This window comes from Pongo pygmaeus, chromosome 10, assembly GCF_028885625.2.
Source record: "Pongo pygmaeus isolate AG05252 chromosome 10, NHGRI_mPonPyg2-v2.0_pri, whole genome shotgun sequence".
Taxonomy (NCBI): Eukaryota; Metazoa; Chordata; class Mammalia; order Primates; family Hominidae; genus Pongo; species Pongo pygmaeus.
The window spans coordinates 2,904,061-2,931,557 of NC_072383.2; the positions used below are offsets into that span (position 1 = coordinate 2,904,061).

Here is a 27,497-nt window from a genome sequence, read left to right on the forward strand (position 1 = left end):
GCATGTCCACCCTCGCTTTTATTGAGTAGTTAGTGTTCTCAAGCTGGCTCACACCTATGCGGTCAGCTGGGGCCTAGGGTGGCTCTTTGCAAAGCTGAGGGGCAAGCTAAGGAAGCCAGGCAGGTCAGGGGCCCTTTCGGCCTTCTCAAGCCTCCACCTGAGTTCTCGTCAATGCTAGTCTCCCTGGTATGATTGGGGACATTATCAGAGAAACATCTAATAGCACACATCTGGGCACCCACACTCTGCTTCATTTGCATCCATCCTCCCATGCCAAATTCAACTCCTGACCCAAAATACAAAAGACTTTTTTAACCAGGATTTCTTCTTGCAGGAAAGCTGACTTGGAAACACGGGGAGGTGGCAGGGAGGGGCAAAAAGGACTCTGGCAAGCAGATCCACTTGTCTGGGTCCCTGCAGTGAAGAACCCAAGATCCAGGTACCTCAGCCTGGAAGAAACTGTGCACTGCAGGTCTTCCCTTCTCTCGAAACTAAAAGCAAGGAACAGAAGTCAATTGAAACCCCAGGTCATCCTACCCACCTTCTGGCAGTCTCTGGATAATGATCTAAGGAAATAAGCTTACATTTATAATTAGAGGATAATTTGGAGAATTTACACTATTTACACGGGCCACCCTGCAAAGATCAGGGAAGGTAAAAGACTGCTGGGCAGAGAATGGAAACAGGCTGGGGAGTTCCTAATCTCTTTTCACCATTGCCTTTGTTGTTCCCACCCTTCAGCTCCTGGCAGAGACAGCAGAGGAATCAGATACTCTTGGGGAACACAGGGTCTCAGCAGTGGCTAGGGTGACTGCTACCTTTGCATAATCAGGCAGCAGGGAGCTAAGAGGAGCAGAACAGTCCCTGCCTGCTGTCCTCACTCAGAGGCGGGGGTGCACTGAGCCTTGGAATGCCCAGCCACAGGAGTGCCCAGGATGGTGGACAGCTTGAGCACAAGGGCAAGGGCAGGGCTCTACTGTAGCTCAGGAATAAACTGGGACCAGTTGATGTTGTCAGGGCCCAGCGGGTCCTCCTCCAGGCCAGGAAAGCTGATGTCCAGCAGGATCTTGCTGAGGCTATCATTCATTGTGTCCAGGACCAGGCCTTCTGTCAGAGAACGATTGGCTGCAAGGCCAGAAACCTGTGGCTCCGGGGAGCCTGGCTTGGGGACTTCTATATCTGAGGGAGAAGAGTTGCCAAAGGGGACGGAGGTGAGGTCTAAGGGTTCTGAACTCAGGAGCCTTTGCGGTGATTCAAAGGGGGGAACACTTTTCAGTGGAGTGGTGCTGAGATCCATCAGCCCCAGGGGGTCAGGCAAGGGGCCAGGGGCACCCTGAGGGGTTTGTACTGGGCTGAAATCCAGCCCCCCTACTTTGGCTGGGGGCGTGAGCCTCCAGGATTCAGGGGTTCTGGGTAGGACAGATTTGCTCGGGGTGGAGGAGATGGGCAGCGTTTCCTTAATGGGTGTCTTAAAAGGTCCTCCCTCTTCCTGGGAGTAGCTGAGCTGGGAGGCAGGCTCAGAGGAGTCTGCTGGGAACGGGAGCTGTGCGGCCCAGCAGGAAGTACTGGGCCCCTCTGAGAAGAGCAGCTCTGGCTCATCCACACAGGGAGGCAGTAGATGCTGTTTCCTCCGAGACCGGCTCCTCTCCCTCCTCTCCCTGTGTTGAATCACAAGCATTTCCGAGACACACTGGGTTGGGGACCTAAGCCCACTGTAGGACTTCTTGGGTCTTGGGGTGGGAGATTGGGACGAATCCTCCCAGGAGTGAGATGATTCCTCTTTGAAAGATGGGGCCGGGGAGGGCCACTCTTCCAAGGGAGGGCTCTCCACTTTGATGGGTCTCGCTAAGTGTGGCATTTCCTCCCCAGGCTGGATTTCTTCCTCCTTGATAGACTGAACTGGAAGCAAAGGAGAAAGCCCTTCTCCAAACAGGAGTTTCTCCTCTTTCCCTGGTCCTGCAGAAGAAAGAGGAGCTATCCCCTCCTCAGCTAGCAGTACCTGAAAGGGAAACAGAGACAAGGTGAAAGGGAACTCTGGCTTCAACCAACGGTCACCAGACAGGACGCACAAAAAAATCACATACTGGTTCTGATCCTCTTTGTGTCGTTTTAAAATCTTAAAATCTATTAAATATGAGAATACAATGTATGTTGAAGTTGGTAGTTCAATTCTGGGGGTAAAAGATGAGAGTATGTAGTATGTAGTGGCATAATTATAATAGCATTCATCCAAGAGAAAATAAAATTGCATGCTTATCTTACACTGTATACAAAGATTTAATGCATGAAAATAAGAACCTTAGGCTGCTCTGATGGTAGTGGGTAGTGACATAATTGTCACTAAAGTTGGTACACAACCCCCAACTGCTAAATTTGACTGGCTTTAAAAAAAATGAAAACCTTAAAATCATACAAATCCTGAAAGAGAATCTAGGAGACTACATATACAATCAGAGGGTGCGGGTGACCTTCTTAACCAAGACTGGAAACCCAGAAGCTGTAAAAGAGAAGAGAGACATTTGACTACATAAAACTTTCAAATTTTACTGTGGCAAGAGATACCATAAACAAAGTTAAGAAACAACAAACAAACAATGCCTGTAATCCCAGCACTTCGAGACACTGAGGCCAGTTTGAGACCAGCCTGAGCAACATAGTGAGATCCCATCTCTACAAAAAAAATTGTTTTAATTAGCTGGGTGTGGTGGCGTGCACCTGCAGTTCCAGCTACAGGTGGGAGGCTGAGGTGGGAAGATCACTTGAGCCTGGGAGGCCAAGGATGCAGTGAGCCTTCATTACACCACTGCACTCCAGACTAGGCAACATAGCAAGATCCTGTCTCAAAAGAAAAGAAAGAAAAGAGATAAACAATAGAAGTAGAAAAATATCTTCAGCATAAAAGAAAGATTATTTTAACAACAAAGAGCTCTCACAGGGGGCTGGGTGCGGTGGCTCACGCCTGTAATCCAGCACTTTGGGAGGCCAAGGCAGGCAGATCACCTGAGGTCAGAAGTTCGAGACCAGCCTGATCAACATGGTGAAACCCTGTCTCTACTAAAAATGCAAAAGTAGCCAGGCATGGTGGCATGCACCTGTAATCCCAGCTACTCGGGAGGCTGAGGCACGAGAATTGCTTGAACCCAGGAGGCGGAGGTTGCCAAGATCACACCACTGTACTTCAGCCTGGGTGACATAGCAAGACTCCATCTCAAAAAAAAAAAAGAGCTCTCACAGGCCGGGCGCGTTGGCTCATGCCTGTAATCCCAGCACTTTGGGAGGCCGAGGCGGGTGGATCATGAGGTCAGGAGTTCGAGACCAGCCTGGCCAAGATGGTGAAACCCTGTCTCTACTAAAAAATACAAAAATTAGCTGGGCGCGTTGGTGGGAGCCTGTAATCCCAGCTACTTGGGAGGCTGAGGCAGGAGAATCGCTTGAACCCAGGAGGCGGAGTCTGCAGTGAGCCGAGATCACGCCACTGCACTCCAGCCTGGGTGACAGAGCAAGACTCCGTCTCAAAAAAAAAAAAAAAAAGGAGCTCTCACAAATTGATAACAAAACCTATATAAAAAAGGGCAATGTTCATAAATAAGCAATTCGTAGAGGACAATTCGAAGTCACCAAACATAATGACAAGGTGCTGAGACTTACTGATAAACAAAGATAAAATTAAACAAGCTGGTGAGGGGTGTACCAAAATCTCACAGATCGCCACTAAAGAACTTACTCATGTAACCAAACACCACCTGTTCCCCAAAAACCTATGGAAATAAAAAATTTAAAAATAAATAAATAAATAAAACATTTTAAAAAATTAAACAAGAAGATATAACCTGTACATATTAGATTGGCAAATATTAAACAGACTAATAATACCAATTGCTGGCAAAGATATAGATCTTATCATATATTGCTGGTTTAAACATGACTTGTCATAGCTTTTTTGGAAAGCAATCTAGCAATATTTAGTAGAATTTAAAATACCTTCTCACCCAACAATCTCACATCTGGGACTCTATCCTAGAGAAATGAAAGCACTAGTAAGAGAGATCCTTGCAAACATATTTATTGCAATGTCATTCACTGGGCAAAAATTGAGAAACAGAATCTGTCCATAAAAGTGGAATGGCTGAAAAATTTGTGGTGTAGCCACATCATGGAATATTACATGGACACTAAAAAATAATGAATTAGGACTATGCCAGGTGACTTGGAAGAAATTCCATGAGGTATTGTTGAGTTAGAGACAGGTAGAGGCTGGGCCTGGTGGCTCATGCCTGTAATCTCAACACTTTGGGAGGCCAAGGCAGGAGGATCATGAGGTCAGGAGTTCGAGACCAGCCTGACCAACATGGTGAAACCCCGTCTCTACTAAAAATACAAAAATTAGCTGGGTGTGGTGGCACATGCCTGTAATCCCAGCTACTCAGGAGGCTGAGGCAGGAGAATCGCTTGAACCCAGGAGGCGGAGGTTGCAGTGAGCCAAGATCATGCCATTGCACGCCAGCCTGGGCGACAGAGTGAGACTCCGTCTCAGAAAAAGAAAAAGAGACACGTAGAGAAGTATGTACAACACGATTATATTATCAATGTTCTATGTGTTGTATGTGTACACATAAAATGGCTATCGCTATACATGTATATTATAACTAAGAGCATTGATAAAATATGCAAGAAAGCATCATAAACAATCAACCAGTTATCTTGGGAGTAGGGGTGATGTGGGTGATGGTAGGGTGGAGAGGGGAGCCAAAAAGGAAAGGGGAGAAAAAAAACCACTGCATGAAAACCAAAACAGTGTACATGCTACAGCCACATTAATGAATTTATGCTAAATTATGTATGTTTTGTATAATTTTGTGTGTAATATATTTTATTTATAATTAAAGAAAATGTTTTTTAGAGACAGGGTCTCATTTTGTTGCCTAAGCTAGAAGGCAGTGGCACGATTATAGCTCATTGCAGCCTCCAGCTCTGGAGCTCAAGTAATCCTTCTGCCTCAGCCTCCCAAGTGGCTGGGACAACAGGTATACATGAAAATGCCTGGCTAATTAAAAAAAAAAAATTTTTTTTTGTTAGAGACAGGGTCTTACTTTGCTGCCCAGGCTGGTCTTGAACTCCTGGCCTCAAGTGATCCTCCTGCCTTGGCCTCCCAAAATGCTAGGATTATAGGTGTGAGCCACTGTGCATGGCCTAAAATATTTTATATATTAAAAAAAAAAGCAAACTCAAGTCGCTCTAAACTCCAGACTCTATGCTATTTTCATCTCTCTGAAGGGGATGGGGGAAGCTTTTCACTTTGGTTACATGTCAGCCCTTACTTACAGAACTCTTTAACAGCGTTAAGTGCAGATCTGATGGCTGAGCCAAGTTTGCTCTGAATTTACCCTTCTCACCTTCCCCTCAAGCTAGACCAGTGATACTCAAGCAGGGGTGATTCCCTCCCTGCCAGGGGACATTTGGCAATGTCTGGAAGCATTTTAATTGTCACATCTGTGGTGGGTGCTACTGGCATCTAGTGGGGAAAACAAGGGCTGCTGCTAAACACCCTTCAATGCACAGGACAGTCCCTCCCACGCCCAACAAAGAATTCTCCAGCTGTAAACGTGAATAGGACTTGAGAAACCCTGAGCTAGTCTGACCCAGTCACTCTACGACTGCCAGGTACAAACTGCATTTCCTGCCTCCACGGCACTGCCCATTAGCATGCTCTCTCCACACCTGTTTGCTTACCCAAATCTACTTTTTTTTTTCTTTTTTGAGATAGGGCCTCACTGTTGCCCAGGCTGGAGTGCAGTGGTGCAAACAGGGCTCACTGCAGCCTCAACCTCCTGGACTCAAGTGATCCTTCTGCCTCAGCCTCCTGAGTAGCTGGTACCACAGGCATGTACCACCACCCTGGCTAATTTTTTTTTTTTTTTTTTTTTGCATTTTTAGCAGAGACGGGTCTTGCTATGTTGCCCAGGCTGGTCTTGAACTCTTGGCTGTAAGCAATACCCCGGCCTCGGCCTCCCAAAGAGTTGGGATTACAAGTGAGACCCACAGCGTCTAGCCTCAAATCCACTTCTTTCTTTCTTTTCTTTTTTTTTGAGACGGAGTCTCGCTCTGTCACCTAGGCTGGAGTGCAGTGATCTCAGCTCACTGCAACCTCCCCTCCTGGGCTCATGTGATTCTCCAGCCTCAGCCTCCCAAGTAGCTGGGATTACAGGCATGTGCCACCAAGCCCAGCTAATTTTTGTATTTTTTAGTAGAGACGGGGTTTCGCCACGTTGGCCAGGCTGGTCTCGAACTCCTGACCTCATGATCTACCTGCCTTGGCCTCCCAAAGTGCTGGGATTACAGGTGTGAGCCACCGCGCCCGGCCAAATCCACCTCTTTCTAAGGCCTGCCTCCCTTGTGTATCTTCCTTAATCATCCTAGCCCATCTATCACAATCACCCTTGTCTGAATTCTTACAAGCTCATCAGGTATTTATGGGCCTTCTGACACCACTTACATTGTAATCCAAATACCTTTTTAGCTCTTCTAATGCTATTACACTTCCCTATGTTTTTATGTCTTTTCTACCCAACTAGATTTATAAGCTCTCAAGGAACACTTATCAGAGTGCTTTGCAAGCTGAAGGTTCAACATTCTTAATTGGCCAGAATCTCTCTTCGGAGGAAAACAGGACACCCACCTTGGGGGCGATGCGGACTCGCTTGCTATGGCGGGCGAGCTCTGAGCTCATGAGGGAAGCCGCCAGGGGCAATGGCACCTTCACCGAGGGCTGCAACACCAGTGACTGGTTCACCGGGAACTGGATAGGCACCAGGTATGAGCTGACCCGTGGTAGCAGTGGCTTCATCTTCCGCCCTAGGAGGAAACACGAGAGATCAGGAGCAGGGGGACTGGAGTACACCCCTTCTCAGCCCCAGGAGCTTTGCTCTCCTTCTGTGGGCTCAGATCCCTTTGAGGTGGGAACAGAATCCCAGAGTCTGGTTCCCTAAAGATATGGCCCCAGAACAAGGACCAGGCCTGAGGCCCACTCTCCCATACTAACGTGCGCCCAGGGGGAGTTCAGTTTTGATGGTCATGTTCCGGCGGAGCTCTGGATTCGGTCGTTTCTGCTGCTGCTTGTGGCAGATGGGGAGAGAAAGAAACCTATGTTAACACAGTAAGGTAAAGAGGGGATGGCAAAACCCCACCAGCTGCTCTGGTGGCGTGTGCTTGAGTTAACTGACAGCCCAGAGAGAGGAGGCCAACCTGAGGGGATGGACGTAGGCGAGCAGTCTCCAAAACTGTGATGAGTGGGCAGGTGGGTGGCCTACAGACACATGATGGCAGAGTGGCACTACCGCTTCACCCACGTGTCCTCAACACCCCTGGGGGATGCCAGAGCAGGTAGCTATATGCGTGGCAAAGAAGAGCTAGGCACAAAAGTGAGCGAACTGCCGCCCCTGAGGCTGGTGCCATGTGCTTATGGCTGCTGCAGCACACTCCCCTGCTGTGCCCCGCTCTGCTCAGTGTGCCCTTGTGATGCCCATGGGAGGGGAGGGAAGTGGGTGTGTGCCTGAGCCTCAGGGAGTTCTTTGTCTAGGGCTGGCACCTAGACAGAACATGGCCATAGGCACCCTTCCCCACATCACATCTTGTCTCTGTCCACTAAAGCCATGCTGAGCAGTGAAAGGAAAACAAGGCCAAGCCCCGAGCCAGAGGGAAAGAACCTTACTGATTCCAAGTGCTCGGGCAATTGTGGAGACCCTGGGTCCAGTGGCTGGTGGCGGCCAGGCATTGTGGGAGAGAAATGAGATGAAGTTACCAACAACAGGGTCAATTTGACCAGATTGGGAAAAACACCTATTCCTGACTGAAGACAAAAGACACTCCAGACAACTGTCCCTCCCAGGAGAATGGTTACAGCTACCAGCAGGCTTATGGGCACTCTGAAAAACCAAAATAACTTCTTTCTGAAAAGACGTTCTGGTAGCTCAGCTTCTGGTCTCCAGCCTAAGGCAGGCTTTTTTTTTGAAACGGAGTTTCACTCTTACTGCCCAGGCTGGAGTGCAATGGTGCGATTTCAGCTCTCCACAACCTCCGCCTCCTGGGTTCAAGGGATTCTCCTGCCTCAGCCTCCCAAGTAGCTGGGATTACAGGCATGTGCCACCACACCCGGCTAATTTTTATATTTTTAGTAGAGACGGGGTTTCTCCATGTTGGTCAGGCTGGTCTCCAGCTCCCGACCTCAGGTGATCCACCTGCCTCAGCCTCCCAAAGTGCTGGGATTACAGGCGTGAGCCACCACACCCAGCAGGAAGGGCTTTTTTTAGAGCAAGCATTCCCAGAATTTCTTGTAAGAATCACTTGAGATGCTTGCTAAAACTACAAATTCCTGGGCCCATCCCAGAAGCACTAAATCAAGAGCCCCAAGAGAGGGGTCTGGGAAGTTGTGTTTTAACAATGTCCCAGGCAATTCCCATTCACAGGGAAGTTAGGAAAACACTGCCCTGGGAAGCCCTCTCTGTTGGGTCAGAACAGCCTTCTCCTTGCTCTGGTCTAGCACAAAAATGTGTCATTTGGTATTTGTCAAGTGTACTTAATTCACTGGGTTTTGTGCAAGTCACTAATTGGGTGGCTGGCTTCTAACTGTCCCCTGATCAAATGAAAGCATCACTAGCAGAACTTGTTTCCTTTTGAGATGGCTATGACAACCTCCAACTTAGGCCCCATTTAGAGGAAAGCAGGGCATTCACCTTAAACACCTGGTCCAATGTCAAGTAGCGGTTGGCACTGGGGTGAATGGTCCAGAAGGAGACCTTGCCATTGGCAGACGTCTCCCGGACAAACATGTCATGCAGGGAGAGGTTGTGGCGGATGGAGTTCTGGAAGAAGAGCAAGACAACTGGTTATCAGCTACTTTAGATTCAGAAACATCACCCTTCAAACACATGGGGAAACCAGCCTCAGGCCCCTCCCACTGTGCTCAGCACAGGCTTTGTCTGGTGTCTTTGCAGCCCTGCCTCTCGGCAACTCTCCTGACACTCCACACCGCAGAGCCGTCACCCTCAGCCATAAACCCATCTATTCTACAGGAATAAAGACTGATGCCAACCTTAGAGTGTGATAAAGAAAAGACCTAGATAGCTGTTAGGGGCTAGAAAAGCAGAGTAAGGCTGTGAGGTCGTGATCAATAGCAAGAAAGGTGGGTCAGAGAAATTAAGAAACTAGGGAATTAGGCCCGGCGTGGTGGCTCACGCCTATAATCCCAGCACTGTGGGAGGCCGAGGCGAGTGGATCACTTGAGGCCAGGAGTTTGAGACCAGCCTAGCAAACATGGCGAAACCCTGTCTCTATCAAAAATATAAAAATTAGCCAGGCATGGTGGCGCATGCCTTTAGTCCCAGCTACTCGGGAGGCTGAGGCAGGAGAATCACTTGAACCTGGGAGGCAGAGGTTGAAGTTAGCCGAGATCATGTCACTGCACTCCAGCCTGGGTGACAGAGTGAGGCCCTGTCTCAAACAAACAAACAAACAAGCAAGAAACTAGGAAATTAAGGCTGGGTGTGGTGGCTCATGCCTGTAATCACAGTGCACTGAGAGGCTAAGGCAGGAGGAGTGCTTGAGACTAGGAATTCAGACCAGCCTGGGCAACATAGTAACCAGCCTGGGAAACTGTCTCTACAAAAAAAAAAAAAAAAAAAAAAAAATTAGCGGACTGTGGTGGTGCCCCTGCTATCCCAGCTACTTGGGATGTTGAGGAGGGAAGAGCTTGAGCCCAGGGGGCTGAGGCTGCACTCCAGCCCAGGCAACACAGTGAGACCCTGTCTCAAAAAACAAACAAAAAACTAGGAAAGTAAGCTGATGGAAGGGAGTAAAGTTAGAAGTTCTACCATGAATTAGCCGGGCGTACTGGCAGGCGCCTGTAGTCCCAGCTACTCGGGAGGCTGAGGCAGGAGAATGGCGTGAACCCAGGAGGCGGAGCTTGCTGTGAGCTGAGATCGCGCCACTGTACTCCAGCCCGGGTGACAGAGCAAGACTCCATCTCAAAAAAAAAAAAAAAGTTCTACCATGAGGGGCCAGGTGTGGTGGTTCATGCCTGTAATCCCAGCACTTTGGGAGGTCGAGACGGGCGGATTATTTGAGGTTAGGAGTTCGAGACCAGCCTGACCAACATGGTGAAACCCCGTCTCTACTAAAAATACAAAAAAATTAGCCAGGCGTGGTGGCGCAAGCCTGTAGTCCCAGCTACTCGGGAGGCTGAGGCAGGAGAATCGCTTGAACTTTTGAGGCGGAAGAGGTTGCAGTGACCTGAGATCTGCCATTGCACTCCAGCCTGGGCGACAGAGCGAGACTCCGTCTCAAAAAAAAAAAAAAGAAAAAAAACGAAAGAGTTCTACCATGAGGAAAACAAAGCACACTTGACTTGGAATTGAGCACCTGTCAGAAGACCTCATTTGTGGCTCTGACACCGACCAACTGTGTGAGCTATGTTGACTCCCAGGCATCTGGGTCTTTCCACGAATGAAGTGAAAGGAAAACCCCTGCCCACTAGAAATGGTATGTGACCCTATAGGAGATGACATCTTGGGTCATGAGGCTCGCAGACAGCATTCTTTTTTTTTAATCAAGACCTTTTCATAAAACTACTTAGCCACTCTAGCTGCTGGCATCTAGGACTGCCCTTCTGTGTAGCAGAAAAGTGGGCTCGAGTGCTACATTGAACACTCTCCATGAACGTTAGGTAGTAACAGATGAAGTAGTTAAAGAGCTCTTGTTAATGATTTTGCCTGGATTCAGTAAGATTGAGTCACAACCTAAAAGATACACTTGTTTATCATTCTAGTATCCTTTGCACTTAACTGCTGTCCCAGATACAAGTTGCAGCACAGCACTGGAGACAGACTGTCAGGCTGGACTGACCTTGATTTTGGTTGCTACGGGACATATTACCTTCCAGCCTGGCTTGGCAATGTGCTTAAAGTAGGGAAAGTGGTCCTCAATCCAAGTATAGATGTCTTTCAAGGTCATGCGCTTCCTCTCGGTGCTGTTGATGGCGAATTGTATCATGGCCATGTAGGAGTACGGCGGCCGCTCAGACGCGGAGTTCTGCCAGGACGCTGATGGTCTCGAAGGCTCCTCAACCTGAGGGTTATGACGCAGGGAATCACATGAAAGAGTTCATGAGAACTACCCCCAACCCAAGCCCTGGAAGAACATCTAGAGAAACCTTTATCCCCTAGGACGGTACTAGAAACAAACTCATCTGAGACCATTATTTCATAGAATACAATTTTAGAGTTGGGAAGAATCTTGGAGATGATCTAGCCTAGACCCTAGCCAATAGGAAACTGGTTTTGTCATCCATCATTTTGTTTAATTTGGAGAAAATCCAGTCCCTTCCAGTTGAAATTTCTCAGGAAAGTTAGATTATGTACTTTGATTCTCAGAGTATTGATGTTACACTAAAACCACGCCCATTTTTTCACACTTTTGGGTCAAGAAACCTAGGTCTTAGTCCCATTTCTATTCCTGATGTGTTGTGAATAAATGCATCTCATTTCAATGTTTGTATGAGAGAAACATTCCCAAGAGTATGAGTCAGACAGTGTCTGCAAAGCACACAGTTACCTAAGTTTTAGGCAAAGAGTTGATCATTCACTTTTTTTTTTCTTTTTTTGAGACAAGGTCTCACTGTGTCACCCAGGATAGAGTGCAGTGGCTGGATCACAGCTCACTGCAGCCCTGACCTCCCCAGGCTCAGGTGATCCTCCTGTCTCAGCCTCCAAGTAGCTGGGACTACAGGCATACCCCACCAAGCCCGGCTAATTTTTTTTTTTTTGAGATGGAGTTTCACTCTTATTGCCCAGGCTGGAGTACAATGGTGTGATCTCGGCTCACTGCAACCTCTGCCTCCTGGGTTCAAGCGATTCTCCTGCTGCGGCCTCCCAAGTAGCTGGGATTACAGGTGCCTGCCACCATGCCCTGCTACTTTTTTTGTGTTTTTAGTAGAGATGGGTTTACCATATTGGCTAGGCTAGTCTCGAACTCCTGACCTCAGGTGATCCACCCACCTTGGCCTCCCAGAGTGATGGGATTACAGGCATGAGCCACTGCACCTGGCGATATTTTTGGTTTTTTTTGGTATTTTTAGTAGTAGAGACCAGGATTTTGCTATGTTGCCCAGGCTGGCCTAGAACTTATGGGCTTAAGTACTCTGCCCACCTTGGCCTCCCAAAGTGCTGGGATTACAGTTGTCAGCCACTATGCCCGGTCTCATTCACATTTTTAAAAATTGAGATATTACTTTCTAAAGTACACAAATTTTGTGTATATAGCACAATTAATATTTACTTACATACACATGCATGTAAATTTTCACTTTTTTTTTTTGAGATGGAGTTTCACTTTTGTTGCCCAGGTTGGAGTGTAATGGCACGATCTTGGCTCACCGCAAGCTCTGCCTCCTGTATTCAAGTGATTCTCCTGCCTCAGCCTCCCGAGTAGCTGGGATTACAGGCATGTACTACCGTCCCCAGCTAATTTTGAATTGTTAGTAGAGGCGGGGTCAGGCTGGTCTTGAACTCCTGACCTCAGGTGATCCACCCACCTCGGCCCCCCAAAGTGCTGTGATTACAAGCATGAGTTATCGCGCCTGGCCAGATTTTCACTTTTAAAGATTGTTGAGCTGGAGGCTATGATCCTAAGCGATTTAATGCAGGAACAGAAAACCAAATACTGCATGTTCTCACTTATAAGTAGGAACTAGGCTGGTTACGGTGACTCACACCTGTAATCCCAGCACTTTGGGAGGCTGAGGCAGGTGGATGACGAGGTCAAGAGATTGAGACCATCCTGGCCACCATGGTGAAACCCCATCTCTACTAAAAATACAAAAATTAGCCAGGCGTGGTGGCAGGCGCCTGTAGTCCCAGCTATTCGGGAGGCTGAGGCAGGAGAATCACTTGAACCTGGGACGCAGAGGTTTCAGTGAGTAGAGATTGTGCCACTGCACTCCAGCCTGGCAACAAAGCGAGAATCCATCTCAAAAAGAAAAAAAAAGAGGCCGGGCGCAGTGGCTCACGCCTGTAATCCCAGCACTTTGGAAGGCCGAGGCAGGTGGATCACGAGGTCAGGAGTTCAAGACCAGCCTGGCCAACATGGTGAAACCCCATCTCTACTAAAAATACAAAAATTAGCCGGGCGTGGCAGCGGGCACCTGTAATCCCAGCTACTCAGGAGGCTGAGGCAGGAGAATCACTTGACCTGGGAGGTGGAGGTAGCAGTGAGCTGAGATCGCACCACTGCACTCCAGCCTAGGAGACAGAGCAAGACTACGTCTCAAAAAAAAAAAAAAGGAGCTAAACATTGAGCACACATGGATACGAAGAAGGGAACAGTAAACACCAGGGCCTTCTTGAGGGTGGAGGGTGGGAGGAGGGGGAGATAGAAAAACTACCTAGCAAGTACTGTGCTCACTACCTGGGTGACAAAATCATTTGTACACTAAACCCCAGCGACACACAATATACCCATGTAACACACCTGCACATGTACCCCCTGAACCTAAAATAAAAGTTCAGATAAAAAAGAAAATAAAGGCTGAATGAATGATTTACATGTATATACAATAGAATCTAGATGTGTTATATTGGTAACTGTGGAAAAAAAAAAACCCAGACTGTAAAAAAACCCAGACTGGAAAAAAAAAACCCAGACCAAAATTGGGTTAGGTCAATTTTGATTACTAGGGAAGTATTTAAAATTCATATCTAGGCCAGGCTGTTGGTGCATGCCTGTAATCCCAGCACTTTGGGAGGCTGAGGCAGGAGGATCACTAGAGCCCAGGAGTTTGAAATCAGCCTGGGCAACATAGCGAAACCCCATCTCTACAAAAAATACAAAAATTAGCTGGGCATGGTGGCGTGCACCTGAGTCCCAGCTACTTGGAAGACTGAGGTAAGAGGATCAGTTGAGCCTGGGAGGTCGAGGCTGCAGAGAGCCATGACTGCACCATTGCGCTCCAGCCTGGGCAACAGAGCAAGATGCTGTCTCAAAAAAAAAAAGTGTATATATATGTGTACATATATAACTGACTTTATCTGCTATTAATATTATATCTTCTAATAAAATTACCTTATATTCTATTCAATTCATACTGTTCATACTGTTCATACTGTTGGGAGGCATCTTTAAAGTTCAAGTGGATTCCCAAAGTGAAGACCTCCTAATCATTTCCTGAATACCTACTAAGGACAGAATACTAAACCCAGTGCTGGCTGGAATACAGAGTGACCAAGGGAATCTGCCCTCAAGGAAATTTCACAGATGGGGGAGAAAAGATCCCAGGCAGAAAAGTAGCTCAAAAGTTATACAGAATAGCATGAAGTGGAGAGCTAACACCAGAACTTGGAAATTCTGGTCCATCAGGCCACTTGATCCATTTCCCTACCTAGGAATTCCCTGCACTGGATCTGATTTCTTTAGTGAGGGACAAAACAATTCACCTTAACCTGTCTCTGCTCCAGGTGACAATTCTCCTTTTCCTCCATCTCTTGCTTGATGCTGCAGGAGCCCAGTCCATCAGAACTCATCTTTCGAAGCCACTGGATGTTGGATAGGCTATTGTTGATAGTGCAGCCTGCTGCCTCACCATCTGCTAGAGGGAAAATAATCCAACACCCCACTTAGCTGCCTCATCAGATGCCCAGTATGTCCATCAGAATTGGTGGCTAGCAGGCCAGGCGCAGTGGCTCACACCTGTAATCCTAGCACTTTGGGAGGGCGAGGCAGGTGGATCCCCTGAGGTCAGGAGTTCAAGACCAGACTGGCCAACATGGTGAAACCCCATCTCTACTAAAAATACAAAATTAGCTGGGTGTGGTGGCACACGCCTGTAGTCCCAGCTACTCAGGAGGCTGAGACAGGAGAATTGCTCGAACCCAGGAGGCGAAGGCTGCAGTGAGCCAACATTTCACCACTACACTCCAGCCTGAGTGAGACTCTGTCTCAGAAAAACTAAAAATAAAAAAGAAAGAATTGGTGGCTAGGGATCACTTGTCCAAGACCTCTACCTTTAGGGACGGAGAACACATGCTGAATCTATTGTGGCTCTGAGTTACTCTGCCCCATTATGCATTTCAGGAAAAACTGAGGAGCACAGTTCAAATTGCATTTCAAGCTGAGCCACACTGAGCCTTAGAGATCAATCAAGGCAGCCTTACAAGAGAATTATTGAGATATGCACACCAAAAAAGTCACTTTTCAGCCTGGGCAATATAGTGGGACCCCATCTCTGCAAAAAGAAAAAAAAAATAACTGGGCATGATGGTGCATGCCTGTAGTCCCAACTACTTGGGAGGCTGATGTGGGAGAATGGCTTGAGTCCAGGCGTTCGAGGCTAGAGTGAGCTGTGATTGCATCACTGCACTCTAGCCTGGGTGACCGAGCGAGACCCCATCTCTAAAGAAAAAGTCATTTTCCTCCTCTTGCTTCAGTTTTCTCCTTTATCAAGAAGGAAAATGAGGCCAGGCGCAGTGGCTCACACCTGTAATCCCAGCACTTTGGGAGGCCAAGGTGGGCGGATCACCTGAGGTCAGGAGTTCAAGACCAACCTGGCTAACATGGCAAAACCCTGTCTCTACTAAAAAATACCAAAATTAGCCAGGTGTGGTGGCGGGTGCCTGTAATCCCAGCTACTCGGGAGGCTGAGGCAGGAGAATCACTTGAACCCAGGAGGCGGAGGTCACAGTGAGCTGAGATCGCACCACTGCACTCCAGCCTGCGCAACAGAGCAAGACTCCATCTCAAAAAAAAAAAAAGAAAAAAGAAGAAGGAAAATGAAGTCAGACGCTGTGGTTCATGCCTGTAATCCCAGCACCTTGGGAGGCCCATATGGTTGGATCCCTTGAGCTCAGGAGTCCGAGACCAGCCTGGGAAACATAGTGAGACCCCTTCTTCATTTATTTATTTTTTGAGACCCCTTCTTTTTTCATTTTTATTTTTATTTTTTTGAGACAGTCTCCCTCTGTGGCCAGGCTGGAGTGCAGTGGCACAATCTCAGCTCACTGCAACCTCCACCTCCCAGGTTCAGTGATGCTCCTGCCTCAGCCTCCAGGGTAGCTGGGACTACAGGCGTCTGCCACCAAGCCCGGCTAATTTTTGTATTTTTGGTAGAGACGGGGTTTCACCCTGTTGGCCGGGATGGTCTCGATCTCTTGACCTCGTGATCTGCCCACCTCAGCCTTCCAAAGTGCTGGGATTACAGGCGTGAGCCACCGCACCAGGCTGAGACCCCTTCTTAATAAATAAAAGAATAAAAACTTTTTTTTAAATAGAAATTTTGTTGTTGTTGTTGTGTTGTGTTTTTTTTTTTTTTTTGAGACAGAGTCTCGCTCTGTTGGCCAGGCTGGAGTGCAATGGTGCAATCTTGGCTCACAGCAACCTCCCTATAACCTCCGACTCCTGGGTTCAAGCGATTCTCCTGCTTCTGCCTCCCAAGTGGCTGGGATTAGAGGGGTCTGCCACCATGCCCAGCTAATTTTTTTAATTTTTAGTAGAGATGGGGGTTTCACCGTGTTGGCCAGCTGGTCTCAAACTCCCGACCTCAGGTGATCCACCTGCCTCGGCCTCCCAAAGTGCTGGGATTATAGGCATGAGCCACCACGCCTAGCCAAGATTTTTTTTAAGAAAGGAAGATGATTTTTACTTTCTTTTGGGTCAATGGAAAGGATAAACAGAAATAATCCTTTTCCAACATAAAGAAAGTAATAGAAATTCTAAATCATAATTATAACCCTTTCAATAGCACCCAAAGGAGCTGGGTCAAGCTTTCAGGATGAAGACAAGACTTTCATTGGCTCAGGCCGGATGCCTGATTGTTTTGGTTTTTTTAAGACAGAGTCTTGCTCTGTCACCCAGGCTTGAGTGCGGTGGTGCGATCTCGGTTCACTGCAGCCTCCTCCTCCTGGCCTGGGCAACATAGTGAGGCGATTCTCCTGCCTCAGCCTCCAGAGTAGCTGGGACTACAGGCGTGTGCCACCATGCTCAGCTAGTTTTTTTATATTTTTAGTAGAGACGGGTTTCACCATGTTGGCCAGGCTAGTCAAACTGCTGACCTCAAGTGATCCGCTCGCCTCGGCCTCCCAAAGTGCTGGGATCACAGGGATGAGCCACTGTGCTCGGCCAGATGCCTGACTGTTGCAAGCATCAAGACTGACTACAGACCTTGCCACTAGAGAGGAAGGGCTGGGCTCCCTCACCCCTTTCCCTGGAAGACCACATACCACAGGTCTCCCGTTTCTGCTCGCAAAGGGCTCCAGGTGGTCTAGGAAGATTCACATCCCTAGCTGCAGGTTTTGGTCCCAAGGTCTCCAGGGTCACTTCTGTCCTTTTGGCATCATAGCTGGTTTGGGTTTGAGGCTGGAGTCCTGGAGGCTGAGTTGGGGCTCCCCCACAGCTGATGAGGATGAATTTGTTGGGCCCACTACTGCCACTCTCTTTTCCCTTGGCAGTCAGTGCTGTGATGATGCTGTGAATATTAGCATTGTTGGGGATGGCCACTACTTGGGTGTTAGGCATGGTGGGGTGGTTAATAATCTTGATCCCAGCTGGAAACTTGCAAGAGCTGGACTCTCCCACTTCCTTGGAGGTCTCCGCTTGATTAGGTTCCTGTTGGGCAGGGGATCTCTTAGGTTCCTCCTCTGATGTTTCACTTGGGGCATTTTGAACAGGAAGGGGCAGCCTCCGTCTTTTGAGAATCAGTGGCCGACGGGGGCTGGTTTTCATTATGAATCTGCGTTTTCACTCTCCATTGAGAATCACAAATGTGGACCCTGGAAAATGCAAATAGTGGCAAAATGTTAGAGATTTTTTAGGCTGAGAAGAGGTTCTTTTAGAGAAAGGTGCTCCTCTTTATATGACCAGGAACATAAGCCTAAAGGCCCAGGTAAACATTCCATGGACTTTTGTAAAGACCTCAGATAATAAGGAGATAAGCTTTACTGACAAAAGAAGGCTAAAATTACAGCAGATAGAAAGCAATTCAAAGGGCAAAAATGGGACTGGGTTGGAGATAAGACAAAGATCTCCTTCTTGAAGCTTCAGAATATTTGGCTACAGAAATGGATGGGATAGCTACAAATATGTGGAAATCTCTATAATTGCCTACTATAATATAAATAGATCACTTGCAATGACTGTATGGACAGGAATGGAAGATGCTAGAATAGGAAAGCATATGGTAATTAGGAGTCCTGACAAAACTCTGATCCCATAATCCATTCTAAGACAAAGGCTTTTAATTTTTTTTTTTTTTTTTTTGAGACAGAGTCTCACTTTGTCACCCATGCTGGAGTGCCGTGGCGCAATCTCAGTACACTGCAACCTCTGCCTCCTGGGTTTAAGCGAGTCCCATGTCTCAGCCTCCTGAGTAGCTGGGATTACAGGTGCCCACCACCACGCCCGGCTAGTTTTTGTATTTTTAGTAGAGACAGGGTTTCATCATGTTGCTCAGGCTGGTCTCAAACTCCTGACCTCAGGTGATCCACTTGGCCTCCCAAAGTGCTGGGATTACAGGCATGAGCCACCGCGTCTGGCCGAGCCTTTTAATTTTTATATTACTTTGTAAATAGGACCAGTGCACACAGAATCAGGGAAGAAAGGCGGATTGTACTATTGCCACACTACTGGAAAAATCATCTCCCAGTTTACAAAACCTCACATAAAATGGAAACCTTTACTGAAGGCCCATGTAAAGTTGTGCAGCTTGTGCACTGAACAACTCTAGAGGGTGACATTTATTTCACAGGCTATTATACTTGCTCTAATTTAAAAAGAATGTTTTCTTTTACAATTTGTATTGTATTTATAAAGTGGCATTTTAGTACTTGCATGTGGTTATACATATTTTAACTTTCTAAGCATACCACTTTATTAATTTCTTTTCCAGAAATAAGACTATAACCCCTGTCTTCTTACTACCAGAATGAGCTATCATCAATACACTAAGGTGGTTCTGAAATGCTAACAGTGTAGTCTTTTTTTTAAAGTCTTTCGTTTATTTTTTTTTAATTTTTTTTTTTTTTTTGAGATGGAGTTTCGCTCTTGTCACCCAGGCTGGAGTGCAATGGCGCAATCTCAGCTCACTGCAACCTCCGCCTCCCGGGTTCAAGCGATTCTCCTGCCTCAGCCTCCCGAGTAGCTGAGATTACAGGCGTGCACCACCACGTCCAGCTAATTTTTTTTTTTTTTTAGTAGAAACAGAGTTTCACCATGTTTGCCAGGCTGGTCTTGAACTCCTCAGGTGATCCACCCGCCTCGGCCTCCCAAAGTGTTGGGATTACAGGCGTGAGCCACTGCGCCCGGCCTTTTGTTGATTTTAATAGATACATGGAATACTCTACCATGAAGCAAAATTGTGTAATTCTATTTCATGGAACTCTGGAAGACAGAGGAATTGGCTGTCTTTTTTTTTAGGACGCTTATTCTCTCCCTGAAAAGCAACTGCACTTTTTTGACATTTGTCATCTGCATAGAGTTCACAGGCCCTCCACACCTCTACCTTCAAATCTCAGTTTTACTTTCGCCTCCGATCTTTCCAGGCTTCCCTCTCTCCCCGCATCAATCAGTAGATATTGTTCCTCTTTTTCCACAGGATATCTAAGTCTTAATTTTCTCTTCTACTTCCTGACCAGCCTGTTATTATTATTGCCAGCACTTTCTTGCCCGGGAAACTTCCAGAGTGGCTCCTCTGACCCATTCCCATCCTGAGCGGGGAAATCTTGCTACACTCTCAAGAACCAGGAGAAGGGCCCTGCAAAAGGGTAAGTAAGATGGAGGCAGTGTTGCCCAGTGGTGAGACAGCCTGGGAGCAGGGCAGTGTGTATGCAGGTTGGTCTTTGACTCAAGGTAGTACAATCTCAGTCTTCATCTCAGCCACAGTCGGCCTAAGAAGGTAGAGGCCACCCCAGCCCTCCCGAGGCCGTGGGCAGGGTGCAGAGGTCAGACTTCCAGGGAAGGCCAAGGGGCGCTTTAAGTAGTGAGAAGGCCACGGCCAGGAGGTTGGATGCAGAAAAAATTTGCACCCTGGCTCAGATTCTTCCCGTGTGGCCCAAACCTCCACTCGTGGCCCGTGCCTTGCTGCTAGACGCCCTGACCTCCGCGCCCGGAGGCCTTGCTCCCCGCCTGTGCCCAGGCCAGGCCTGGGACCCCATTGCTGCATCCCGCTCACCTCCAGACTGCAGTCGCCGCCGCCGTTAGGCCGTAGCTCCGAAGGCGGGCTCCGGGCTCCTCCAACCTGGGGGCCGAGCCAGGGCCCCGGACGGGGGCTCGCGCCGGACCGGCCGGGTCCCCGGCGGTGCGGGCGGGGTGGGAACCCCGGGGGATCCCGGGAGGGGAGGGGGTCCCGGGCCGGGGCCGGGGGTGGGGTCTGGCACCGGAGCTTTCAGTTTGTTCCGCTGTTTGAAATTGGCGCCGGCGGAGCGTTAAGGTCACGTGACGGAACGTCGCCAATCGGCGCCGGCCTTGTCTCCGCATTCCGGGCTCGAAGGCTGTGCGGTGTGACAGGAGCTGCGGCCCCGTCCGGCCCGGGCTGGTAAGGCGGGCCGCAGGCCGGCTTGTGGGGGAAGAAGTGGCCGTGGGGCCGGGGAGGGGCCGGAGGGGTCCCCGCCGCGTGGGTGGGCGAGCGGAGGGAGAGTTTGGGGACGCGCGGAAGCGGCGTGACAGGCCCGGGTCCCTGGACCCGCTTTCCCTGCCGCGCTAGTCACGCCAGGCGACACGCCCCCGCTTCCCCTCAGGCTGCTCTGCTCCCCTTTTCAAAGGTCGGCTTTAGTTGGTTTCCTTCCTGCGGGAAGTGGTACCCCATTTTCCTACAGTGAACGATCGTCTGCTCCCCCCGATTAGACTGAGTTCCTTTGAGGGCTGCGTATTATCTCAGCTTTCTTCCATCTTGAAAAAAATGTCGGCACCATGAACCCTACGTCAGCGCGAAATCTTCCAGTACTGACCCGTCTTTTGCCCCTCGCGAAGCCAAGCCTTCGGATATAATAGACCGTAGTGCTTTATTGATTTACTTAGTCAACCAGTCTAGTTGAGCAACTGCTGTACGCCAGGCACCGCTAGGCCCTGAAGATAAATGGCAGACAAGGTTCTTTCCTTCCTCCGGGCTCACAGCCCAATCCTGGAAGAGCGGCACAGACATTTTCATCGAATAAACAAATGTGGGCTGGGCACAGTGGCTCACGCCTGTATCCCAGCACTTCAGGAGGCCGAGGCGGGTGGATCACTTGAGGTCACGAGTTCGAGACCAGCCTGGCAACATAGCGAAACCGCTTCTCTACTAAAAATTAGCTGGGCGTGGTGGTGCGTGCCTGTAGTCCCAGCTACTCTGGAGGCTGAGGTGGAAGGATCACCTGAGGCCGAGAGGTGGAGGCTATGGTGAGCCGTGATCACACCACTGCACTCCAGCCTGGGCGACAGAGGGAGACACCGTCTCCAAAACAAACAAACAAATGTTGAATTATTGCTGTAAATTGAAACATTAGAGGTTAATGATACTTTGAGTATTTACAATAACGAGATCTTGAGAGGTAGGACAGGAAAGGCTTTTGTAATGAGAGCTTGGTGTGAGATCTGATGCCTTTTACAAAGAAAGGAGGGAACTCCTCTAAGCAGAGGGAATCAGGCGTGCAAAGGCTGGATGGCAGGAGGAAGCACAGTGAGTACAAAGGCTAAGGAATATCTGAGGGGTTTGAGCTAATAGACCTGAATGGAGTGTGGTGTGAGTTGAAGCTGGAGCCGGAGGAAGCAGAGCCTTGGCCATACCGAGAGGTTTTGTGCTTATCCAAGAATTAAAGGAAACCAGTCATAAGCTTTAAGCAGAAGTGAACCCAGGTCAGATTTGCATTTTAAAAGGTCCCTCTATAGCAGGGATTGCTAGAGTGGATTAGGGCAGAACAGTTGAATATTGCAATACTCCAGGCAAGAACTGCTGGAGCTTGAAAAAGGGTGGCAGGGAGAGAGAGAGGGGAAGAGAAAGAAGGAGACAGAGAGAGTGAAAAAGGGGCATTAAGAAAATATGTTTAAGAGGTAAAGTTGACAGGGCTTGATGGTGGGTTGGATGGGAGGTAGAAGTGTCAAGATTTTTAGCTGCATAACTGAAGGAATAATGACACTATTCCCCGACCAAGGGCCCTGGAAGATAATCACTTTGGCCAAGGGGCGGGCGGGGCGTTGTCAGGGCAATGATCGTGAATTCAGTTTTTGTTTTTTTACTACAAAGCAATGCTCAGAATGAGTTGGTTTTTTTTTAAATTATGCATTTATTTTTATTTATCTTTTTATTTTTTAGAGACAGAGTCTTGCTCTGTCCCCCAGGCTGAAGTCCAGTGACATGACCTTGGCTCACTACAACCTCAACCTCCTGGGCTCAGGTGATCCTCCCACCTCAGCCTCCTGAATGGCTGGGACCTCCTACAGGCACATGCCACTACACCCATCTAAATTTTGTATTTTTTGTAGAGACAGGGTCTCATTCTGTTGCCCAGATTGATCTTGAACTATTCGGCTCAAGTGATCCTCCCACCTTCACCTTCCAAAGTGTTGGCATTACAGGCATGAGCCACTGTGCCCGGCCAAGTTCAGTTTTAAACTTGTTGAATTTTTTTTTCTTTTCTTTTTTTGAAACAAGGTTCTGGCTCTGTCACTCACGCTGGAGTTCAGTGGCGCGATCTCGGCTCACTGCAACCTCCACCTCCTGGGCTCAAGTGATCTGCCCACCTCAGCCTCCTGAGTAGCTGGGACCACAGGTGCACGCAGCCGTGCCCACCTGACTTTTTGTATTTTTTGTAGAGTTTGGGTTTCACTGTGTTGCCCAGGCTGGTCTCAAACTCATGAGCTCAAGCGATCTGCCCACCCCGGCCTCTGAAAGTGCTGGGATTACAGGCGTGAGCCACTGCGCTCAGCCTTACACATGTTGAATTTGAGGTGCGTTTGAAATATCTAGTTGCTGTTCAGGTAGGTAATGGGATATTTGGGTCCCAAACTTAAGGAATTCTAAAATGAATATATAAATATTGAAGTCATCTACTTCTAGGTGGATACTGAAATACAGGCAGGTGAGTTTGCCTAAGAAAAGTATATAGAGTGAGAACAGCTCCAAAGCACAACCAGAGGGGAAGGACTTAGACAGCAGAATGAACTGACCTCTAATTAGAGCAGAAAGAAGATAGATGTTGATACACATAGATTTGTATGTTTGCTTTCTGGAAAATGAGAGCATTTCCTTTGATGTCTTCTGTATTCTTTGTCAAGTAGGAAGTAAAGTCATTTGTTAAGAGAAAAGGGGTGTTCTGAAGTTCTAAGAAAGTGAGCAGGGTGTGGTGATTCACATGTAATCCCAGCACTTCGGGAGGCTGAGGGAGGAGAATCACTTGAGCCCAGGAGTTCAAGACCAGCCTGGACAACATAGCAAGACCTCATCTCTACAAAAAAGAAAATAAGAAACTAACCAGGTGCCGTGGTGCTTGTCTGTATTCCCAGCTATTCGGGAGGCTGAGGCAAGAGGATCTCTCGAGCCCAAGAGTTTGAGGCTGTAGTGAGCTATGATCGTGTCACTGTACTCCAGCCTGGGCAGCAGAACAGGACCCCATCTCTAAAAATAATTTTAAAAATTAAAATAAAAATGTTCAGGCTGGGCATGGTGGCTCACACCTGTAATCCCAGCACTTTGAGAGGCCGAGGTGGGCAGATCACCTGAGGTCAGGAGTTCAAGACCAGCCTGGCCAACGTGGTGAAACCCCATCTCTACTAAAAAATACTATAATTAGCCGGGCATGGTGAGGGCGCCTGTAATCCCAGCTACTTGGGAGGGTGAGGCAGGAGAATCGCTTGGACCCAGGAGGAGGTTGCAATGAGCCGAGATCACGCTACTGCACTCCAGCCTGGGCAACAGAGTGAGACTTTGTCTCAAAACAAACAAAAAAAATTTCCACTTTATTTATTTATTTATTTTGAGATAGGGTCTGTCTGTCACCTAGGCTAGAGTGCAGTGGCACGATCACAGCTCACCATACCTTCAAATTCTCAGGCTCAAGTGATCTTCCCACCTCAGCCTCCCAAGTAGCTGGGACTACAGGTACATGCCAACATACCAAGCTAATTATTCTTTTAAATTTTTAGTAGAGACGAGGTCTCACTATGTTGCCCAGGCTGGTCTTGAACTCCTGGGCTCAAGCAGTCCTCCCATCTCAGCCTCCTAAAGTTCTGGGATTACAGGCGTGAGCTACTGCACCTAGCTTGGAGAAGTTTTAAGATAATCTTTGTGGAGAATGAGTTGATCAAGGAAACAGGACTGCTGAGCAACGTACCCATTTGAAGCTGATGACTTTCAGCAAGTCATGAATTTCAAAACTATAGCCATTGCTACCACTGTTTCTTTTCGCTGGATTCCTGTGGTAGCTTTTTGTTTGTTTGTTTTCTAGACCGAATCTCACTCTGTTGCCCAGGCTGGAGTGCAGTGGCATGATCTCGGCTCACCGCAACCTCCGCCTCCCAGGTTCAAGCGATTCTCCTGTCTCAGCCTCCTGAGTAGCTGGGATTATAGGTGTGTGCCATGACGCCTGGCTAATTTTTGTGTTTTTAGTAGAGATGGAGTTTCACCATGTTGGGCAGGCTGGTCTTGAACTCCTGACTTAAAGTAATCTGCCCGCCTCGGCTCCCTAAACTGCTGGTATTACGGGCGTGAGCCACTGCGCCTGGCCTCTCTATACTTTTTATTCCTTTCCAACTAGAATGTAAGCACCACAAAGGCAGAGGTTTTATGTTATTCTCTGGTATATATTTTCAGCACCTGGAACAGTGCCTAGCACACAGTAGGCACTCAGTAAATATTTCTCAAGTGAATGAATGAATGAATGAATGAATGAATGAACAAATGGATACATATTTTTTTTGTGTTTTCCATAAGATGTTAGTTCCTTAAGAATAGAAACTTTGGCTGGACATGGTGGCTCACGCTTGTAATTCCAGCACTTTGGGAGGCCGAGGCGGGTGGATCACGAGGTCAGGAGTTCGAGACCAGCCTGGTCAACATAGTGAAACCCCGTCTCTACTAAAAATACAAAAATTAGCTAGGCATGGTGGCATGCGCCTGTAGTCCCAGCAACTCATGAAGCTGAGGCAGGAGAATCGCTTGAACCCAGGAGGTAGAGGTTGTGAGCCAAGATTGCGCCACTGTACTCTAGCCTGTGTAACAGAGCGAGACTCCATCCAAAAAAAAAAAGAAGAGAAACTGTGTCCTTTTTTTTCTTAACCTGTATGTCTACTGCCTAGTCATATAAGTCAAAGCATATTATTTTTTGTTGTTGATTGAATGGATCACAAATGCATAGAACCAACCTGCTCTGTTGTGTGACTTTCCAGCATGCTCAGCTGCAACTCTCATTTACCTCTCTACCTATTGCATTCAACCTTGTGTCCCACCATTCCACCAAAGAAGCCCTTGTTAAAGTTGATCTGGGCCAGGCGTGGTGGCTCATGCCTGTAATCCCAACACTTTGGGTGGGCGAGGCAGAAGGATTGCTTGAGCCTAGGAGTTCCAGACTAGTCTAGGCAACAAAGCAAGACTCTGTCTCTACAATAAATAAATAAATAAATAAATAAATAAATAAATAAATAAATAAAACTTTAAAAAAAGATGCTCTAGGCACCTTGTGAGAAAAGTTGGGTTGGAGTTGGGGGTGGAAAAAGGAAGCAGGGAACTCAGTTAGAAGGCTACCAGAGGGGCCAGGCATGGTGGCTCATGCTTGTAACCCCAGCACTTTGGGAGGCCGAGGCAGGCAGATCAGTTGAGGTCTCAACTGAGTTCAAGACCAGCCTGGCCAAAATGGTGAAACCTCATCTCTACTTAAAATATAAAAATTAGCCAAGCATTGTGGCAGGTGACTATAATCCCACCTACTGGGGAGGCTGAGGGTGGAGAACTGCTTGAACCTGGGAGGTGGAGGTTGCAGTAAGCCAAGATCAAGCCACTACACTCCAGCCTGGGCGAAAGAGTGAGACTCCATCTCAAAAGATAAAAGTATAGAGAAAAATCAAACAGGTCAAGGGGTTGAGTTGACTGTTATTTTAGACATAGTTGTTAGGGAAGGCCTATCTAAAGAATTGCTAGTAATCCCAGCATTTTGGAAGGCTAAGGAGGGAAGGATTGGTCGAGCCCAGGAGTTTGAGACCAGCCTAGGCAACACAGTGAGACCTCATCTCTATAAAAAATGTTTTAAAAAAAGTTAACCAGGTGCAGTGTGCTCGCTTGTAGTTCCAGCTACTCAGGAAGCTGATGTGGGAGGATCGCTTGGGCTTTAGAGTTCGAGGCTGCAATGATCCATGATCACGCCACTGCACTCCAGCCTGGGTGACAGAGCAAGGCCCTGTCTCAAAAAAAAAAAAAAGACATAGAAAACCTGGAGTTGGTGGCTTACACCTGTAATCCTAGCACTTTGGGAGGCTGAGGTGCGCAGATAGCTTGAGCTCAGGAATTCAAGACTAGCCTGGGCAACACAACGAAACCCTATTTCTACAAAAATACGAAAATTAGCGAGCGCTGTGGTACGAGCTGTAGTCCCAGCTACTTGGGAGGCTGAGGTGGGAGGATCACCTGAGCCTGGGAGGTCAAGGCTGTAGTGAGCCGTGATCATGCTACTGTACTCTAGCCTAGGTGACAGATGAGATCCTATCTCGAAAAAAAGAAAAAAAAGAAAATGAGAACACTGGCTGGCTGGATATTTGTTAATGTTAAAGAATTTATGTATTTGTTTAGTCGTATTAATGGGAAGGATAGAATATATTTTCTTTTTCTGTTTTTTTTTTGAGACGGAGTTTCACTCTTGTTGCCCAGGCTGGAGTGCAATGGCGTGATCTCTGCTCACCGCAACCTCCGCCTCCCAGGTTCAAGCAATTCTCCTGCCTCAGCCTCCGAGTAGCTGGGATTACAGGCATGCGCCATCACACCCAGCTAATTTTGTATTTTTCATAGAGACAGAGTTTCTCCACGTTGGTCAGGCTGGTCTTGAACTCCCGACCTCAGGTGATCCACCCGCCTCGGCCTTCTAAAGTGCTGGGATTACAGGCATGAGCCACCACGCCTGGCCAAATATATTTTCTTCCAAATAATCCAGGGATAGAAGAAGTGGCTAGGGGTGTAGATGGATCAGGATTAGCCTGGCCGATAGTTACCGGAGCTGGATAATTGGTACACAGGGTCCATTATATTATTCAGTCTACTTTAGTGTATATTTGACATTATCTGGAGTGAAAAATTTTTTAAAAGCCAGGTGGGATCAAATTCTTCTGCTTAAAGTCCAAACTCATATGGTATCACCTGTTTTTTGTTTGTTTGTTTGTTTGTTTTGGAGACGAGTCTCGCTTTGTCTCCCAGGCTAGAGTGCAGTGGTGCAATCTCGGCTCACTGTAACCTCCACCTCCCAGGTTGAAGCGATTCTCCTGCCTCGGTCTCCCATGTAGCTGGGATT

The 27,497-nt window shown here is 47.9% G+C and overlaps 3 protein-coding genes across 10 annotated transcripts in view; 2 read left to right on the top strand and 1 right to left on the bottom strand.

Annotated features, from left to right (window-relative positions):
- ITFG2 (integrin alpha FG-GAP repeat containing 2) overlaps window positions 1-6,811 on the top strand; it is a 53,304-nt gene extending 46,493 nt beyond the window's left edge. For 2 of the 3 annotated variants that reach the window (XR_010127752.1, XR_010127753.1), the window contains one exon: window positions 6,573-6,811. The gene's annotated coding sequence lies outside the window, so the exon portion shown is untranslated. Of the gene's footprint in view, window positions 1-334; window positions 2,146-6,572 lie in introns of those variants that run through there. The other variant, XR_008492901.2, reaches the window with a different exon arrangement.
- Window positions 1-20,459, bottom strand: FOXM1 (forkhead box M1). Of its 6 annotated transcripts, none has more exons than XM_054443613.1 (9): window positions 20,204-20,459; window positions 17,259-17,807; window positions 14,481-14,629; window positions 10,927-11,118; window positions 8,730-8,858; window positions 7,709-7,753; window positions 7,040-7,109; window positions 6,677-6,852; window positions 1-1,999 (listed from the first exon to the last, which is right to left on the bottom strand). In XM_054443613.1, exons 2-9 carry the CDS (start codon window positions 17,758-17,760, stop codon window positions 974-976), a joined length of 2,289 nt encoding a protein of 762 aa, XP_054299588.1. In that variant the 5' UTR covers window positions 17,761-17,807; window positions 20,204-20,459; the 3' UTR covers window positions 1-973. The 6 variants fall into 6 exon arrangements, with proteins under 6 accessions (XP_054299588.1, XP_054299586.1, XP_054299585.1 ...); XM_054443611.1 differs by having other exon boundaries at window positions 7,040-7,112; XM_054443610.1 differs by having other exon boundaries at window positions 14,481-14,632.
- The window catches only part of RHNO1 (RAD9-HUS1-RAD1 interacting nuclear orphan 1), a 12,360-nt gene continuing 5,281 nt past the window's right edge, over window positions 20,419-27,497 (top strand). The window contains exon 1 of the mRNA XM_054443622.2: window positions 20,419-20,566. The gene's annotated coding sequence lies outside the window, so the exon portion shown is untranslated. The remainder of the gene's footprint in view (window positions 20,567-27,497) is intronic.

Excerpts from the sequence above, each read along its gene's own strand:
- FOXM1 (XM_054443609.1), bottom strand. The coding sequence starts at position 17,760 with ATGAAAACCAGCCCCCGTCGGCCACTGATTCTCAAAAGACGGAGGCTG. Across the intron at positions 11,119-14,480 it reads TGGAGCAGAGACAGGTTAAG|GTTGAGGAGCCTTCGAGACC; the intron begins GTGAATTGTTTT and ends CATAACCCTCAG. Across the intron at positions 2,000-6,676 it reads GAGTCCGCATCGCCCCCAAG|GTACTGCTAGCTGAGGAGGG; the intron begins GTGGGTGTCCTG and ends TTTCCCTTTCAG.